The sequence below is a fragment of the Vulpes vulpes genome, chromosome 9, assembly GCF_048418805.1.
Source record: "Vulpes vulpes isolate BD-2025 chromosome 9, VulVul3, whole genome shotgun sequence".
Taxonomy (NCBI): Eukaryota; Metazoa; Chordata; class Mammalia; order Carnivora; family Canidae; genus Vulpes; species Vulpes vulpes.
Genome location: NC_132788.1, coordinates 97,380,634 through 97,397,820, shown reverse-complemented (window position 1 = coordinate 97,397,820; position 17,187 = coordinate 97,380,634). Strand labels below are relative to the sequence as shown.

At 57.6% G+C, this 17,187-nt stretch overlaps 1 protein-coding gene across 1 annotated transcript; it reads right to left on the bottom strand.

Moving 5' to 3' along the window:
• Positions 1–176: 176 nt before the first annotated feature.
• CERS1 (ceramide synthase 1) lies at positions 177–16,903 on the bottom strand. Its single transcript, XM_072721161.1, has 7 exons — positions 16,612–16,903; positions 14,103–14,262; positions 9,917–10,097; positions 8,139–8,300; positions 7,671–7,818; positions 7,319–7,428; positions 177–317 (listed from the first exon to the last, which is right to left on the bottom strand). The coding sequence occupies exons 1-7, from the start codon at positions 16,858–16,860 to the stop codon at positions 275–277; spliced, it is 1,053 nt and encodes a 350-aa protein (XP_072577262.1). The 5' UTR covers positions 16,861–16,903; the 3' UTR covers positions 177–274.
• Between the last annotated feature and the right edge of the window lie 284 nt (positions 16,904–17,187).

The following is a 17,187-nucleotide window of genomic DNA, read 5'->3' as shown; positions in this document are numbered from 1 at the left end:
TGGGGGCGGGGCCGAGGTCCCCGAGGGGCCAGGACGGAGGGCTGGGGCTGGGCGGGGTCAGGGTCCCCAGGGGACGTGGCCGCGGTCCAGAAGCCGGACGGGGGTAGACCCCGGGGGCGGGGTCTCGGGGTGCGGGTCCAGGGGGAGGTGACCGGGAGTGGCCGGGCCCAGGCGGGGCGGACAGAGCCGGAGTCTCGGGGAGGGGCGGGGTCGGTTCCGAGGGGGCGGGGCCGGGCGGGGAGGGTGCTCAGGGGTGGGCCGGCGATCAGGGAGCTCAGAAGCGCTTGTCTTTCACCAGGCCGTTCCGCAGCGGCTTCCTGGGGGCCAGAACCGGGCCAGGTTAGCCCCTGGCCCCATGCCCCGCGTGCCACCCTGCCTCGCCTGCATCGCCCTCCACATCCCTTTTTCCTGCCAGACGGAGACCGACCTGGCTCCTTCCTTCCTACCCGCATGGCCATCAGACCTTTGCCTCCCGCCTGGCGGGCTCGGCGTCCCTGCCCCCCCCAATTACACCCTCCTCTCTCCTCCCTCCTGCGCTACCCACGGCATCTAACCGCCCCCCCACCACCACTTGGGTCTGGATAAACCCTGCACTGCATACTCCTCCCTTCCAGGCGCCGCGCACAAGGGGCCGCGCTCCCTGACCCTCCAGCCAGGCTGAGAATCGCCCTGTGATTCTCCGGCCACTGCGCTCTGCATCCGCCACAGCCCCTACTTTCCTTCTATGTTCCTAAAACAACTTAAGCAGTTTTAAAACTCTAATAAGTGTCCAGGTTAAGTCCGGAGAAAGGCCCCTAATTTCTAGATAATGTATGGTTTGCATATTTCAAACTGTCTATAAAGATGTCTTCTGGGGGTGCCTGGGTGGTCCAATAGGTTAGGCGTCTGCCTTGGGCTCAGATCAGATGTTGGGGTCCTGGGATTGAGCGTCTGGTGTCAGGCCCCTTGCTCAGGGGGGAGGGGTGGGGAGTCTGCCTCTCCCTCTCTCTTCTCCCTCTGTTTTCTCCCTCTCCCGCTCTCCCAAGTAAAATCAATATATAATACACACACACACACACACACACACACACACACACACACACGTCTTCTGCACCCAAATGTCCCAAAAAGTCAACACTGACCTTGCTCCTGTGTGCACTACCACTCTCCCTAAATTGCATTTTCACTGCCTGCAACAGTGGCGGCGCTCGGGTTCTGACTGGGGGGTGTGCCGGGGGCCACCTCACCAGCTCCGACAAAGGGCTCCACCCCTGCTCCTTGGTGCCTTTGTCAGCACCTGCTTACTTACTTACTGCGGCTTACTGGCCAAGGCCCCGGCTATTCCCGTTCCCGCTTCGGGGAGCCCCTCATGCCTTTGCACATCGGTCTTTCGGTGCCTTTGCAGGAGTGGGTTCTAGTCTAGCTTCCGCACAAACGTATTTCCTGGGCTGGTACTATATTCTCACGGTCTAGACCTCAGAAAGCACGGAGAACTCACATTTCCCTGAGCCACTCCTGGAAATCAACCTGGGTTTCTTGCTTCTGTGTCGAATTTCACACAAATCTTGCTGGTATCTCACACGGATCCTAGCACTTGGGGTGTTACCACCCCCCCACCCCGGGTCCCCTCACTTTGCGGAGCACTCTGGCTCAGAGACCCTTTCATAGAAGAACCTACTTCCCAGGAGATGACCTCAGTCACTTCAATTCATTCTTCCCTTGGGCTGGAGCCACACGTGTCCCTTCCTGGGAGCGCGCATCCCATCCTCTGCCCCCTCTTCCGTGGCTCTTTCTCTCCCACCCGCAGGGGCCCTTGATTTGTGAGGTTACAGATAAGCCCCATGGGGGCCTCCTGTGGGTCCTTTGTCATCCGTTTTTGCCCATCGGTTCTCTAGACGGAGCAGAGGTGGGGCTCCTGGCTTCTGACCCTTAGAGTTCAGCTGCTAGATGCCACCATTTCCCTTTTGGCCTCTGGTTTCATTTCGCAGCTTCTGCTTCTGCCTCAACATCTGCTCCATCGGGAGTTTGCCCTCGGGCTGATTCGAGATACACACGTTTGCTCTTTTTCTCCAGATGATTACCAAGTACTCTGACAGCTCGTCCCTCCCAGTGATCTTTAGGACTGGAGCCTATTTATGGACTCGGCTCTCTTCCAAGGTTTCCGTTCCTATGCTTTCATTAGTAGGTTTAATACATTCAAGGATTCATACCTCGCCACAAGCCTTTTATCAGAACTTTCCCGATGATGCTGGTTTATCTTTCTGTACAAGCCTCCAAGCGCCCCTCCCAGTGGGGCTCAAAACCCGTGTTAGTATCTGGGGTGGGGGGGAGGTGGCTTCTCAGTTCCATTGCACTGCTACGGGTAAAGAGAAGCAGAACGAGGGTGGGAGCTGGACGGAGATGAGGACAGGCGGCATCTCGGGGATTCTGGATGTTTCCTCAGGCGTAAGGAGAGGGAGCGAGGGGGCTCCCTAGAGTTTGGCACGGTTTTCACCCTGAGTTTCCATCGACTGCAATGGGCAAATGTTCCAGGGAGGTAGTTTGGGGTGAGAAGGGGGGCTGATTCCAGGCATTTTTCAGAGATGCTAGAAACATCAGGCAGACCCGGAGACGGAGAACGGCATGCTGGGGAGCCCCAGGAGCTGGGAGAGAAAGCTGGAAGTTGGATGAGTTAAATGAGGGGGCTGCGGGAAGGGGATCCCCGGGGGGAAGTGGCAGGTAACTCAGGGCAGGTCAGCAGACGGAGTGAGGTGAGGGCCCTCGATGGCTGCTGGGACCAGCAGCCCCTGAGGCGACAAGGGGAGGGCTCCAGCCTGAGGGGCTGGGTCAGGTCCTGGGGGTCCCCCCAGGGGGCAGTCCCTGAGGGTGGTCTGTTCTGGGAGGGAGAGAGGGGTGCTGCTTACTTGTCACACACTCTGTCTCCCAGCTCCTGAATCATGCCCCAGGGGTCTCAGTCATCATTTCCTTACTGTCCTCAAACCTTGCTGAAGTTTCGTCTACACGGCCTGCGGGATCCTGGTTCTGAGTCCCGGAGATTTCCCCCATGGCCAGCCTTGGTCAATTTTGAGAAACGTCCTGTGCTTAAAAAGAGTGTCTGTTCACCCTGCTTCTGAGCTGCTTGATGCTCCGTCAAGCTGAGATTTAGGGCTGTTATCATGTGGAACGTTCCAGATCAAGGATTACATCTGAATTTCTTGTCCTTTTATTTGCAACTTTCACATACCCTAGACTTGAAGTCTTTTAACCAGTAGAGAGGTGGATTTAAAAACAAACACAATCTTGTGACGCAGCTGGGTGGCTCAGTTGGTTAAGCGACCGACTCTTGGTTTTGGCTTAGGTTATGATCTCAGGGTTCTGGGGTCCAGCCTCGTGTGTGTGTGTGTGTGTGTGTGTGGGGGGGGGGGTTGGTGGTCCACACAGCAGGGAGTCTGCATGAGATTCCCTCTCTCCCTCTGCCCCTCCCCCCTGCACTCTCTCTAAATAGATAAATAAAATCTTTAAAACAATAAATTAAATAAACCAATTCTGCAACTGATTATTCCATGAATGCTTATTTGGATGTGTAATATTTGAGAACCTACCCTCTCGTTTTGCATTACTTATCCTGCCTTTACTAACCTTCCTTTTTTGCATTTATTTTGTTCTTTGTTCTGGGTTTCCCTCTACACCCCACTAGCAGTCATAGAGGTCCCTAATGTAGCCTAAATGTAATCCCCATCCTCCTGCCGAGTGCCAATCCCACTTCAGTATTTACTACTTCACTTGTCATTTTTTTTAAAAATCTCAAACTAGGCATTTAAATTTTTTTACCCAGATATATGTCATTTCACCCCTGCTGGTCTACCTCTTGGGATAGTTTTCCTGTGTTTTGAAATATACCCGTTGAGATCTGTGGTGGTAAACTTTCCTAGTTTTTGTTTCTGTGGGTGTCTTGTCACTTGAGTAATCATTTGTTTAGTTTTAAAGATTTTATTTCTTTTTTTTTTTTTTAATTTATTTATGATAGTCACAGAGAGAGAGAGAGAGGCAGAGACACAGGCGGAGGGAGAAGCAGGCTCCATGCACCGGGAGCCTGATGTGGGTTTCGATCCCGGGTCTCCAGGATCGCGCCCTGGGCCAAAGGCAGGCGCCAAACCGCTGCGCCACCCAGGGATCCCAAGATTTTATTTCTTTAAAACAAACTCTACACAGTGTGGGGCTCAAACACAGGACCCCAAGATCGAGAGTTGGTGTGCTCTACCGATTGAGCCAGCCAGGCGCCGTCAGGTAAATGTTTTCAAAATTGTCTATGAAATTCCCAGTTGCTGGTTCCTTCTTTTCAGCACAGGACAGCTCCCTCCACAGTTATCCAGTGTCCCTCGCTGCTGTTAGTGTCATTGTCGCATAGGCCATCATTCTTGTGGCTGTTTTACATTTCTTGCTACGTGTTTGGGGTATGGATGCCTTTTTATTCATCCTCTTTATGATTTACATCTTTACATCTGGAAAATTCTGAGCACTGCATCTTCATGTTGTCTCTGCCTCCTATCAGAACTCAGTGAAGCCAGGTCATTCTTAGAAGTCTAGCTATCATCGCTTCCAGCTGCATTCACTGTAATCTGGGTCACTTCTTCGCAGCTTTCAACTTCCCGATTCTCTCTTCAGCAGCATCTAACTGTCTGGACCTTAACATCCACCTCGGGACGAAGGGTGGTCCCCAAAGAGGTGTGTCCACCTCCTAATCTCTTGCAACTGTGAATGTGACTTTTTTAGGGAAAAAAAAGTCTCTGCAGATGTGACTAAGGAATCTGGGCTGAGATCAGACTGGATTTAGGGTGGGCCCTAAATCCAAAGACAAATGTCCTTGTAAGAGAGTAGAGCCAGAGAGGAGAAGGCCATGTGAAGACAGAGAACAGATGCCAGAGTGACACAGCCACAGGCTAAGGGATGTGTGGAGCCCCGGGAAGCTAAAAGAGACAAGGAAGTGTCATTTGCTAGGGACTTTGGAGGGAGCACAGCCCTGCTGACAACGTGAGACTCCTGGTCTCCAGAACTGGGAGAGAGAGACAAATTTCTGTTGTTTTAAAGGCCCCCAACTCATGATACTTTGTTACAACAGAACTCAGAACTTGCAATGCAGCATAACATCCAGTGTCATTTCTGACAGTCTTTCATGCTTTTCGCTTTCTTTTTTTTTATTAAGACTTTTATTTGAGGGTAATCGTCGATTTGCAAAGATGTTGCAAAGGCAGTACAGGGAGCTGCAGTGTAGCCCTCGGTTGGCCTCCCTGAATGTTATCATCTTACATCTCCGCAAATCCTAGTGCATTTGTCACAACTGGAAACCAAGGTTCTGGGACAGTGCTCTGAATGAAACGTAGACCTTATATGACTTCACCAGTTTTTCCACTGGATGTCCCTTTTCTGGCCCATGAGCCCACACAGCATTCAGTCATGAGCCCACACAGCATTCAGTCACCGTGTCTTCTTCATCTCCTCTGATCGGGGACAGTTCCTCAGCTGCCTCGTTTTCCATGACCTGATGGTTTGGAGGCATCCTGACCGCTCTTGTGTAGCTTGATCCACATTCTCCTTGCTTTTTTATCCCATTTTATACCCAACTGCGCTAACTCTGGCCAACCGCGGGGAACTGAGTTCCACCAGTGACGCCCGCGCCGGTGGATCATGGCAGTGTGCTCCCTGGTGTAGGCCCTGTCATTTACATTTGGAGTTCATGCCTTCATCCTACCAGAAATGCTGGCCAGGTGCCAGCCCCCCACCAACATCCTGGCTAGGCCTTCTCAGAGCAGACAGACTAGGGAGGCGCGCAGAGTGGGGCATGCACTGGTGTACAGCAGGAAGATCTTTCAGATTTTTCGTTTTGGCCATGCAGGCACTGCCCTCTCCCACCCACTGCTTTAGCTGTTGCTTGTGCTGGAAGCCTCTGAGGATTGGTCAGACTTCCTTGGTGAGACCTCACTGATGTTGTAATGAACTCCCAGCTCACGTTCCCTAGACATCGGCCAATCTAATAGCCCCCAAACCAGATGCCTGATCCCCCCCTGCCAGTGTGCACAACCCTACCCCAACTCAGCCCCAATTTCCATCTCCGTAAATGGCAGCTTGAGCCAGAAGTCTTGGATTGTCTTTTCTTTTATTTTTGTTTCACCTAAAACAAGTCTGGTTGGTTCTACAGCAGAGTTGGGATCTGACCACATTCCTCCTGGCTACGGCCCCTGTGCCCTCATGCCCCGATGACAGTGACGGCCTTGTGGTGATCAGTCACCTGGGCCAACATGCCTACACATGATCCAGCTGGGGAGACCCCACCTGCTGCCCAGCCCTCTCATATCAGTGATCCCTGCTCACCTCTCTGGTCCCCCTCTGGCCTGGGTGCTGGCTTTTGGTCTTAGCACCCCCCACCTGTAGTTCCAGGCTTGGAGGGTATAAAGTGCCTTTATTTATGCGAACTGGCCACAGAGCCCTCAGCTCTCCACTCTGGCAACCCCCAGTTCCCTGCTCTTCTTCTGTATTCCAAGAAGATGTTTAAAATCTCTGCTTCTCTCCTCCTCCTCATGGCCTATTCTGACCCACCTCATCGAGCTCTGAGCACAAAGCTTCCCTGAGACCACCTTTCCCAGGCTGGTCACCGATGCGCCCCCCAGAAGCCAAATCATAGGTTCTACTGACTCGGTGCCTCGTGAGCCATCAGCGGGCTCCCACCTTGCTGCTGCTCAAACACTCCTCGTGTTGTCTCTGGAGCACTGGATACCTTAGACTCCACTGGTCACCCAAGCCTGCCTCCATTCATTCCTGGGGCCCCTCCAGGCTGGGGGCATTGGACATCATCTGGCTTACAACCTAGGGCTGGCGAGTCCCAGGTGTCCTACCTCTGCGGTGCTCTCCCCTCCTTCCTTGGACTCCCACCTGGGCCAGACTGGGTCTGAGCCCCCAGCCCCTCCTCCTGCTCAACTGACCAGTGGGCTGCCCACTCCCCCTCCTCCCCACCTCCACTGCCACCTGCTTACGGATTCCCCTCTGGCCTAGCTCACAGCTGCTGGTGCACCGAACTAGCTACTAGCTTGGCCCTCACTGCTCCTACCATGGAGACCGATTCTCCGCCCTCACCAGCCTGCCCCCACCCCCAGGCCACTCTACCCACGTCCTGTCTGGCCTGACAGCATCTAACTCTGTGGCTAATCTTCCACGGCTTTATTGCAGTCTCTTTGGGATGGAGGCTCCAGGGGGCAGCGTCCAGGGCGGGTCATCCACTGCCTCATCTCCAGCGCCCCCAGAGTGTGCGCAGCAGGCCAGGCGTGGCTAAAGGAATGAACCGGGGCGGTGGCCCCTCCACACTCACTCAGCTTTGCTGGGCTTGGGGCTCTGGGCCTCTGCTGCGTCGTATTCCCGAACGTCCTTCAGTTCGCGCACCTGGCCGGTCAGCACCTTGGCGGCAAAAGCCACGATGTACTGTGGGAGGCGGGGAGGCACAGGTGAGCAAGTGCCACTTCCCTGACCCTGCCGCCCTCCAGATGGCTGTGCGCTCCTGCCACCAGCCCTTTGCACATGCTGTTCCTGGTGTGAACATGCTCCTCTCTGGGCCCGCCTGGGAGGGGGGCCCTGCCCCTGGACCGCTGCTCAGGACAGGAACTAGAACAGGACTGCCAGCTGAGGAGGGGGGGGCGGCGAGGAGCTGTGGGCTGCCGACTCACCAGAAACCAGTAGAGGTTCATGAGGGTGAGCAACAGGAGGAGTGCATTGAAGAAGAAGTAGAAGGGGATGTCGGGCACTGAGCGCAGGCTGCAGTGACACGTGGCGTACAGAACCTTGAGCGGAAACCAGTAGAGGCGGAACCAGAACCTGCGGGGGGGGGGGGGGGGGGGGGGGGGAGCGGTGGGAGCTGAGGAAGCTGTGAGGGGGAGGGGGAGGGCTGCCCCCCCCCCCCCCCCCCCCCCCCCGTCTCGTCTGGACTCATCCATCTGGTCCTGCACCTCCCCACCCATCCCTGTCCCCCTGCCCCAGCCTTGCCCACCCCAGTCCATCTGTCTCCCCCCTGTCCTTTCCTGCCCGACCCTGCCTCTGCCCCCCTGGGGCTCTCCCGTCCTCCCAGGCCCCGCCCCCTCAAGCCCCACCCCTCAGTGTGCCCTGCCCCAGCCCCACCTCCCTCCCTGCCCCCTCACCAGCTGACACTGAAGCTGAGGCAGCCCAGGTCTGCCGCCAGGGCGTGGAGGCGGTGGTGGGAGCCTCCGCGGGACTTGAAGTAGACATTGAGCTTGGTAAACTCCAGCTGCACGTCGCTAATGTCGTGCAGGAAGAGCACGAGGATGCCCACGTTGTGATACCTGGTGGAGGCAGGGGAGGAGTGGGACAAGAGAGCACAGAGGGCGAGTTACACCCGGGACCCTTACCCTGCACCAAGGCTGTACCCCCAGCTTCCTGTGGGCCCACGTGACCTGCCCATTTCCTCACCAGGCCGAGTGGGGAAGCTGTACGGGCCCCTGAGCAGCCCCACCTGCATCCTCCCCTTCCCTGCCTCACTCTTCCCGGGTGACCCAGGAGCCTCCCTGGAAGTTCCTTGTCTGCCCCTCCTGGTCTCTGTGACCCCTGACCCTCAGTGGCCTGGTATCCAGATTGTATCCATTTTGTATCCAGATCCCCCACAAGTTTATCCCTCCCCTTGAACAGCACAGCATTGCCAGCTGACCCTCCTAGCTCAGTTCATTTAACCCAAACATTGCTGCAATCTGCAGACCCTCCTAGGAAAGGCCAAGTCCCCATGAGGCTCTACAGCCTGAAGGCCATCCCCCCATCCCTCCCCAGCATTTCACACTCAACAGCTGCTTGGGCCACTGGACCTGAATTCAGCCTGGACATGGCTGGACACCTCTCTCTGCACTCCTGATAGCTCATGTGCCACAGGCCCTTTGCACATGCTGTTTCCATTGCCTAACATGCACCTCCCCAGTGTTCATGGAGCCTTCCTTCACCTTTCAGTCTTCGCTCTTATCACCCAACCACCCACACCTCACCACTCCTACAGACCTTATCTTCCCACTTGATTTTTTTCCCCATAGTTATCACCTTCAAACAAACCATTAGTATCTTTCTTGTCTGTTTGTTTGGGTTTGTCATCTGATTCTACGCTAGAGCAGTGCTATCTTATAGAACTTTCTAGAATGATAGGAATGTTCTAAACCTGCATTGTCCAGTATGACAGCCAGCAGCCACATGTGACCACTGAGCAGCTGAAATGTGGCCAGTGTGGCTGAAGAACAAATATGCAACTTTACTTCAGTTTAGCTAAAGCTGAAATAGGCACCAGTGGCCCCGCAGCTATTATACTGGAGGTGCAGCCAGGGCAGCCCGTCCAGCAGGAGCAGACTGTGAACTGCGTATGATATTTTAGATTCTCTATCAGTCACTTTAAAAAAAAGAGGTAAAAAAGACGTCCAGCTAATTTTAATGTTATATTCTAATTCTAATCAACTCAGTAAGTCCTTTATTGTCATTTTAACATGTAGTTGATGCAACAAAAGGATTGGCAAGACATATTCACCCTCCAATGCCTCTGAAATCAGACTGGATCTTACACATATGGCACACTGAGGGGTGGACAGGCTGCATCTGAGGCCCTCAGGGGCCATGTGTGGTGGCTGTAGGGGGCTCTAGAATGTCACAGTGGGTGTTCCTAGCTGCACTCCCGCAGCACCCGGGCAGTAAACACCTGCTACGTGACTCGACCAAGGCTGTGTGACAAGGTGGGAGGGCTTAGAGGGGGATGGATGGGGTATGAGTGTGGTGGGGGTTCTCTGCACCTGATATACCCCATCCCTCTGGGATCTCTCCCCAGAACCTACCTCCCTGGATACCCACCATGGCCCCCTCTCTCTGCCCCATGCCAGTGTCCCTTCTTTGCTCATGCTGTGCCCTACACCCTCCTGCCCTCTCCGAGACTCACCGGAAGGCATAGGAGGAGACGATGAGGACCAGGGTGACGACATGGTGGATGAGCATGACCACCGAGTCCTTGCGCCAGGCATCCATGTACAACGTGGCATAGATGGAGTGGCCATAAAAGCTTCCCTGCAGCAGGTAGGCGGCTGCGATGTCCCGTGGTACCGCCATGCCCGGCGTCCAGTCTGGAGAGAGCAGGACTGTGTCATCAGGGACCGCCAGGGCCTCCAGGACCCCTCAAGCTGGGATGCATCCTCCACAAGCCACGGTGTGCCACCCACTTCTGCAGGTGTACTGGCCACCGGTTGTCTGTTCTCATTCTCTACCCATTATTTTTTATGAATAGGTGTTCTTTTTTGGAATGGTTCTAGATTTATAGAAAAAAGTACTCCTATCCCTGTAATCTGTCCCCTGCAGGCCTTCCAACTCTGGCTTGGCTCCCCTTCTTGTCTTGTCTTACTCCTCAGGCTCTCTGGAAGCAGCTTCAATGCCCTCATCCTGGGCTCTCCCATCCCGGCCAGTCCCTCCACTGGATGGAGGTTGCCACTGGCCTCACTGTGCTGGGCAGGGCAGCTGAGGCAGAAATCAAACCTGCCAATGCCGTTGGGTATGGGTTGTCCCACCAAGTGGGGTGTGGCTCCGCTTCGCCTGCTCTTGCAGCCACCACGTTCCTCTTGGCACCTGTGCCCACCCACATTCAGGCTTCAACCCCTCCTGGGGACACAGACCCCCAACTCTCCCAGTCGCCTCTGCTTCCTCTCTTAGGACTATCACCAAGAGGGCTCTGCCTGCATCGACCTGGACTTCTCTGGCCACTCCTTCTCTGCTTGCTCCCCAGAATGGCCTCCCTGGGCTCCATCTAGGGCCTCCCACCTCCAGCCTCAGAGACCTGGAGCCAGACCCCCGTGTCCCCTGGAGCCTGGCTATCCCCTCAAAAGCCCCAGTGTCTCACCTCAGTGACAATTCTTCATCTGCACCTTGACACCTCATGCAACAGGGATCCATGTGGACCCCCATGTGGGGGCCCCTCTACATCCATGCCTCTGCTCACTTCCCCTGCCCTCGCTACCCTGACCCGGGTCCTGGCACCACTGTCTCCCGCTCAGTTTTGTCCCAGCTCCTCTTGGCCTTCCAGAGCTGTTCCCGACTGTCCACTCTCCCCTTGGTGGCCTCAATGGCCAAGAACACGTGAGCCCATGACCCAGCAAGTCCACTCCTAGTAATGTGCTCAAGGGAGCTAACATCAGGGCTCCTTGTACCTGCACATCCCCAGCAGCACTGCTGGCCATCACCAAAAGCAGCCCGAGTGCCCATCAACTCGTGTGTGGGTGAAAATGTGATCCAGCCACACAACGGAATATTACCCAGCCGTGAAAAGGAGCGCTGTGCTGGTTCACACTTCCGCATGGATTAACTTCAAAAACAAGATGCTGAACAAAAGACGCCAGACACAAAAGGTGACACGGTGCATGATCCCAAGTACATGAAACATCCAGAACAGACAGGCAAAGCCGTAGAGACAGAAAGCAGATTTGTGGCTGCCAGGGGTTAGGGGAGAAGGCATCACTGCTCGTGGGGATGGGGTCTCCTTCTGGGGGGATGGAGATGTTCTGGAACTAGGCACAGGTGATGGTTGCACATCACTGTGAATGTGCTACATGCCACTGAACTCACTTTAGAACAGTGAATATTTAAAAACTATAGTAAAACACATACCACGGACACCCTGTCATCTCAGCCATACGTTCAGGAGCATTATTATGTTCACATGGTTGTGCAGCCATCTCCAGAGCTCTTCTCACGCTGTATGGCTGAAACTCTGTGCCCATTAAACACCAGCTCCCCGTGGCCCTCCACCCCCACCCCAAGCCCTGGCTCCTGTCTCCATGAATCTGGCTATTCCAAGGACCTGACACAAGTGGACTCATGCAGAACCTGCGACTGGTAAATTATGGTTAACTTTATGTCAAGTATATTTTATCTGATTAATAATAAAAAAAAATGCATCCCCCCAGTGGATTAGATCTCCACCCACCACTTTATCAGGTCCAAAGGCTCCCCAAAGTTTGACAGCAAAACGCACACTTCTGGCAGGGCCCTTCCTCTGCGTTCTGTCCTCAGCTAGGTGGGAATGCTGTAGCCAGTAGAGCCACCCCTCCAACTCCTGCTGGGTGCTTCTAACCCCCCTTTAGAAGGAAGAGACATAGAGGAGCCTCAATGCACAGAACCTGCTGTGGAAACAGGACACCGAATTTTCCACCAATTGCACTGGCAAGTCTTTTACCATTGGGCAAGTGTCCCCCTCCAGCCTCAGGCCCCAGATCTGGGGCAGGGCAGGGGCGGTATGGCCCACATAGGGCTCACCATTCGGACTCCATCTGCACCTCCCTGCATGCGGAGGCTGGACTCCACCCAGGGACCGCTGGCCTGCCCTCCACATGCACAACCTACCTGCTGCTCTGGACGCTCCATGCCACCCCCACTGCATCCCCCTCCCTGGCCTCTGGAATCAGTGCCCAGGTGTCCCAAACCCAGCTCCAGCTCTCCCTGAAACCTCCTCCTCCCCAGCCCCGGATCCCAGCCCCCAGTGTCATCCCTACGGTCCCTGCTTGCCCCTGCTTCTGACTTGGCAATGAATCCTATCAGTTCTCCCTTCAAAACATTTCTCAAACCAGCCACTTCTCTCCTGTTCTGGGCTCCGTCCTGGGAAGAGCCCCCCTCATGCCCTGGCTCCTGCCCTCAGCCCCCTACTCAGTTGGGCCCGGCAACATTCCTCCTCTGCTCACAGTGCCCCAGTAGATACCCACTATCCTGGAGGGGCTCCTCGCTGCCTCTGATCTGCACTGAGTGTGCCTGTCCCACAGTGGCCTTTGGATTTCCTATCTGTTCCAGGCACCTCCAGGTCCACATGCAAAAGTCATTTCTGGTGTGAACGTCCATCTCTGTAGAACATTCCCCGCCCCCTAGAGTTTTCTCATAGCTGTTAACAGATTCCAGACTTCATTGTCACCACAAGGGATCGAGGTGGGGGGAGCTTTCTCTGAAGCACTCAGCCGTGTCAGAGCAGTGCCTGGTACACAGTAGGTACCCAGTAAGTGCACATGCAAAGCAGCAGCTCACCTGCAAGCAAGTTATCACAGCGTAACTTATAATAAGAAAAAACCAGAAGCAACTCCATACCTGAAACTGAACAGAGGTCCATCATGGTTCATTCCCGCAAAGGGAAACTGAATGACAGCTAAACCCTGCCCTCTAGAGATTTACGACAAGGGCAATGCACATGGGGAGAGGGGCCATGTGGGCGACATGGTCCCACAGAGACAGACAGGTGCCCGGCAAATGCAGTGCTCGTCACTGGGACACCAAAACACAGAAGCTCTGTGCCCAGTCCTCAGATGGGGACATGGGGCTTGGTGCCACCAGGAGCCTTCTGAAACTGTTTACGTCACATGGCAGAAAACACTTCCGTGTGTGTCCCTGGTACACAGCCTGGGTGCTCAGCACAGGAATAGAGAAATCCTGACACTCCCATCACAGATCAGGTTTTCTATAACAGCCTGCCTGCAGGTGATAAAGGACACTGCAGTCACCTTCCTGCCTATCCCACCAGGCTCAGGCCTTGACGGCCCCCATATCCAGCACAATCAGTGGATGCGGCCATTTCTCACTATCTTTATCTCTTTGCCAAGCTGGTCCAAGACACAGTAGCCCCTCACCTCCCCACTGGGCCACTTTCTTCCTTATCCAAGTCTCTCCTACCTGCACATGGCAGCCAGAAGCAGCTTTTTAGTATCCACAAACCCATCCCATTTAGAATGAAACTCAAACTCAGATTCCTCCTGCCTTCCTCTTATTCTCATGCACCAAGCACATACAGGCCCCAGGGCCTTTACATATGCTGTTCCAGACACCTGGAATGCCCACCTGGGTCCACATAAGGACATTTGGGCTCTTACCATAATTTGGAAATCACCTCATCAGGATAATACCTCCCTGAGCCCTGATAGCAACAAGTCCTAAACAGGACCCTTCCCTGTCCTCAGAGCCCTTTGAGCACCCTTGTCCTGGAGCTATGTTGGAGCAGCCCTATCTTAGGGCAGACATCCAACATGAGATGTGTGATGAGTGCCCAGCTCCCCCATGGAGAGCAGAACTCTCCCCCACCCAGCTCTGTCTGGCAGGGCCCCTACCGTAGAAGACGGAGGGTGGGTCATGAAAGAACGGGTAGTCGGTGCCAAATAGCAGGTAGGCACTGTAGCTCCAGGCGCCCAGATAGAAAAGAAACTTCCAGGCGCTCTCAGGCATCTTGGCGGCATCTCTAGGCTGGAGGCGGCACCGCTTGGCCAGGGGCTGTGGGTGAGAAGGTGGGTGGCCATCAATACTGGGGCCAAGGGCCAGGGCCCACTCCTCCAGGGTGGGCAAAGCCAGGCTCAGGGGCTCTCCAGGCTGGGCTGTGTTGGTGGGGGGGGGGGCCCTGGTACCCACTGCCGCTTGGAGGGTAACCAGAGCCCACATGTGCCAGCCAAGGGCTAAACTTAGTGCCCAGCTGTCCAGTGCTGTGTGGGGAGGGGAATGGGGGGGGAGGATGTGAGGGAAACGTAAGGGAAGCCAGGACGCCGAGGAGGGGGCACGTGAGTACAAGCAAGGGAGACCAATGGGGCCAGCTCAGTGGAGTTGGGGGGCTTGGGGGTCCCAGAGGGAGCTATACCATAGAGGAAGCAGGATTAAAGAGAAGATGTGAGGGGCCGGTAGGGGTGAGCCTGTGAAGAGAGCACAGAGGTGAGTATGGGGGCATTGGGGTGAATGTGGAGAGGCTGGAACCCCAAGTGATCCCCATGGGGAATCATGGCACCTCGGGGAAGGGGTACCTCGGAGGGAGACTGGAGGTTGGCTAGAGAGAGAGGGTGGGAAAGCAGGGAGTGAGTAGGTGAGAGACAGCATGAGAACGTGGGGGGACAATGGAGGACAGAGTGGGGCAGGGCAGGGAAAGGATGTACAATGATAGGGGACATGAACCCAGCCACCTAGGGACACATCAGGGACACTGGAAGGAAGAGAGGTCATGCAACTGTCAGGGAGGGATCTGAGGGGCACAGCTCCCCTGGATTTCAGGAGCCCAGTTTCCATCTCCCTGGGGGTGGGGCTAAGAGCTGCTGGGTCAAGCCCGCCCCCTTCCGCAGAGGAGAGGCTTGAGGGGGCCGGAGCACCAGGAGTTGCCATGGAGACAGCCAGAGCCAGTTCCAGTCACCCCTGGCAACCAGGCGGCTGCCAAGAAGATGAGCTTTGGAGGAAAAAGCAGCCCCTCCACCCGTTTCTTGGGAAGGGCGAGCCTCGAACTGCTCTCACCCCGCCCCGACCGGCCAGAGCTCTGTGGATTTCAACAGGGAGGGTGCGCAGGATCTTGCCGTTCCCCCCACCTCCACCGTTCCCCCCGCCACCACCGCCAGGCTCCCCCATCGCCAGGCCTCCTCCTCCAGGAGGCAGCCCGCTCCACTCTGGTTGTCCCAGAGCGACCACATCCCCCTCCCAGGCTCGGACTCTCAGCCTCCTGGATCCCGCCCCCCATTCCCCAGCCAGAAACTGGGAGAGTCGGGGGGACCAACAAAGCCTGATGGGGACCAAGGCGGACTTGTGGAGGGGCCCTCGTGCCTGCCTCCCCACTCTTGGGAGCAGGGCGGTGGCCGGCGTCTCCTCGCCATGTGGGTGATACGAGATGGTGGTGGGGACAGCGGCCGCCAAACAACACCCTACCCTTGACTTAACAAGGGCCAGCCTCTTCCCGGCCAGCAGAGAAAGGCCCCTTTGTTGACGCTGGGCTCTCTGTCCCTGCAGCCCCTGCCACCTCCAGCCAGATTGGGCGGAGTGACCCCCGTCAGTCCCTGGGGGAGTCGCGGCCAAGCTAGGGGCCCAAATGCCTTCCCAGCAGCTCCCATAGCAGCGACCCCTCCCTAAGGATGGGAGGGAGGCCAGGCGCCAATGTCACACCCAGGGTCACTCTTCAATCGGGGCGGTAGCCTCCCAGACTCGCTAGAAACTGGGCAATTCGGAGGCGGCCGTTCTGAAGGCCCAGGCCGTGCCACCTCCCAAGCCTGCGACCACCGGCGTGGCCGGGGAGCCCAGGCGGTTGCCTCCCCCGGTCGGAGGGTGGCGCTGACTGCAGACATGCGCCAGGCAGGGGCCGGGCAGCTCCCGCCTCTTCCCGGGAGCGGCGGACAAGCCGGCTCCGCAGCCGCACGGACCGCGGGCCCCGCATCGCCCTGAGGCGCGAGGCGCAGGCGGCTTCTGTGGCCCGAGCCTACCCCGCCGCGCCCTCCGCCCCCCGGTCCCGGCTCGGCCTGCCCGAGAGGGCGCGCGGCGGACCGGGCCCTCCCACCGGCCGGGGCCCCCTCGTCCCGCCCTGACCCGCCAAGTCGGCCCCGGTTCCCCCACCTCTCGAACGCCCCATCCGCGGGGAGGACCCCACGTCCCGGGCTTCCTCTAGCTCGGCCACACCCCCGCATCCCCCCGCCCCCCGCCCGAGAGGGACGAGCTCCTCCAGCCCGCGGCCCCACGTTCCAGCGACCCGGCCCTGGGAGGCAGAACGGGGTAGGCGAGGGCCGGGCTCCGGGTCCCGGGCCCTCCTGACGGCCCGGCCCCCGCCCCGGCCCCGGCCCCCGCCCCAGCCCGCGGCCCCACGTCCCGGACCCCGGCGGCACTGACCCGAAAGAGGCGCGCGGTGGCCGCGGAGCGCAGCGCCGTCCAGCCGAGCGCGCCGAGCGCCAGCAGCAGCAGCTCGGGCGGCGCCAGGTGCGCGTGCTCGGCCAGGCCGCGGCGCGCCAGCCCCCAGCCGCAGTCCGCGCAGCCCCGCGCCGCCGCCAGCGCGCTGCCCCAGCCCCGCTGCACCAGCTGCGCGTAGCTCGGCATGGGCTCGGGCCCCGCCGGCCCCGCCGCCGTCCCCGCCGCCGCCATGCCGTCCGCTCGCCGTCCCCGCCGCCGCTTGCGCCCGCCCGCGGTGGCCTCCGGAGCCGCGCGCCCCGCGTCACGCGCCGCAGCTGGGCCGGGGGCGCGCCGGCGGGAGCTGGGGCCGGGGGGGCGGGACCGGCGCAAGCTCCGCCCCGGCGGGGGCGCGGGCGGCGGGGACTCGGGGCCCGGTCGCGGCGACCGAGACCCTGAGGGCGCGCGGGGGCTGGGTCTCCCGGAGGCAGCGGCGGCGACCGCGGGAGGACGAGACCCGGCGACGCGTCCAGGAGACGGGCCCGCGCTCCTGCCCATTTTCCAGTGGAGGAAATCGAGGCG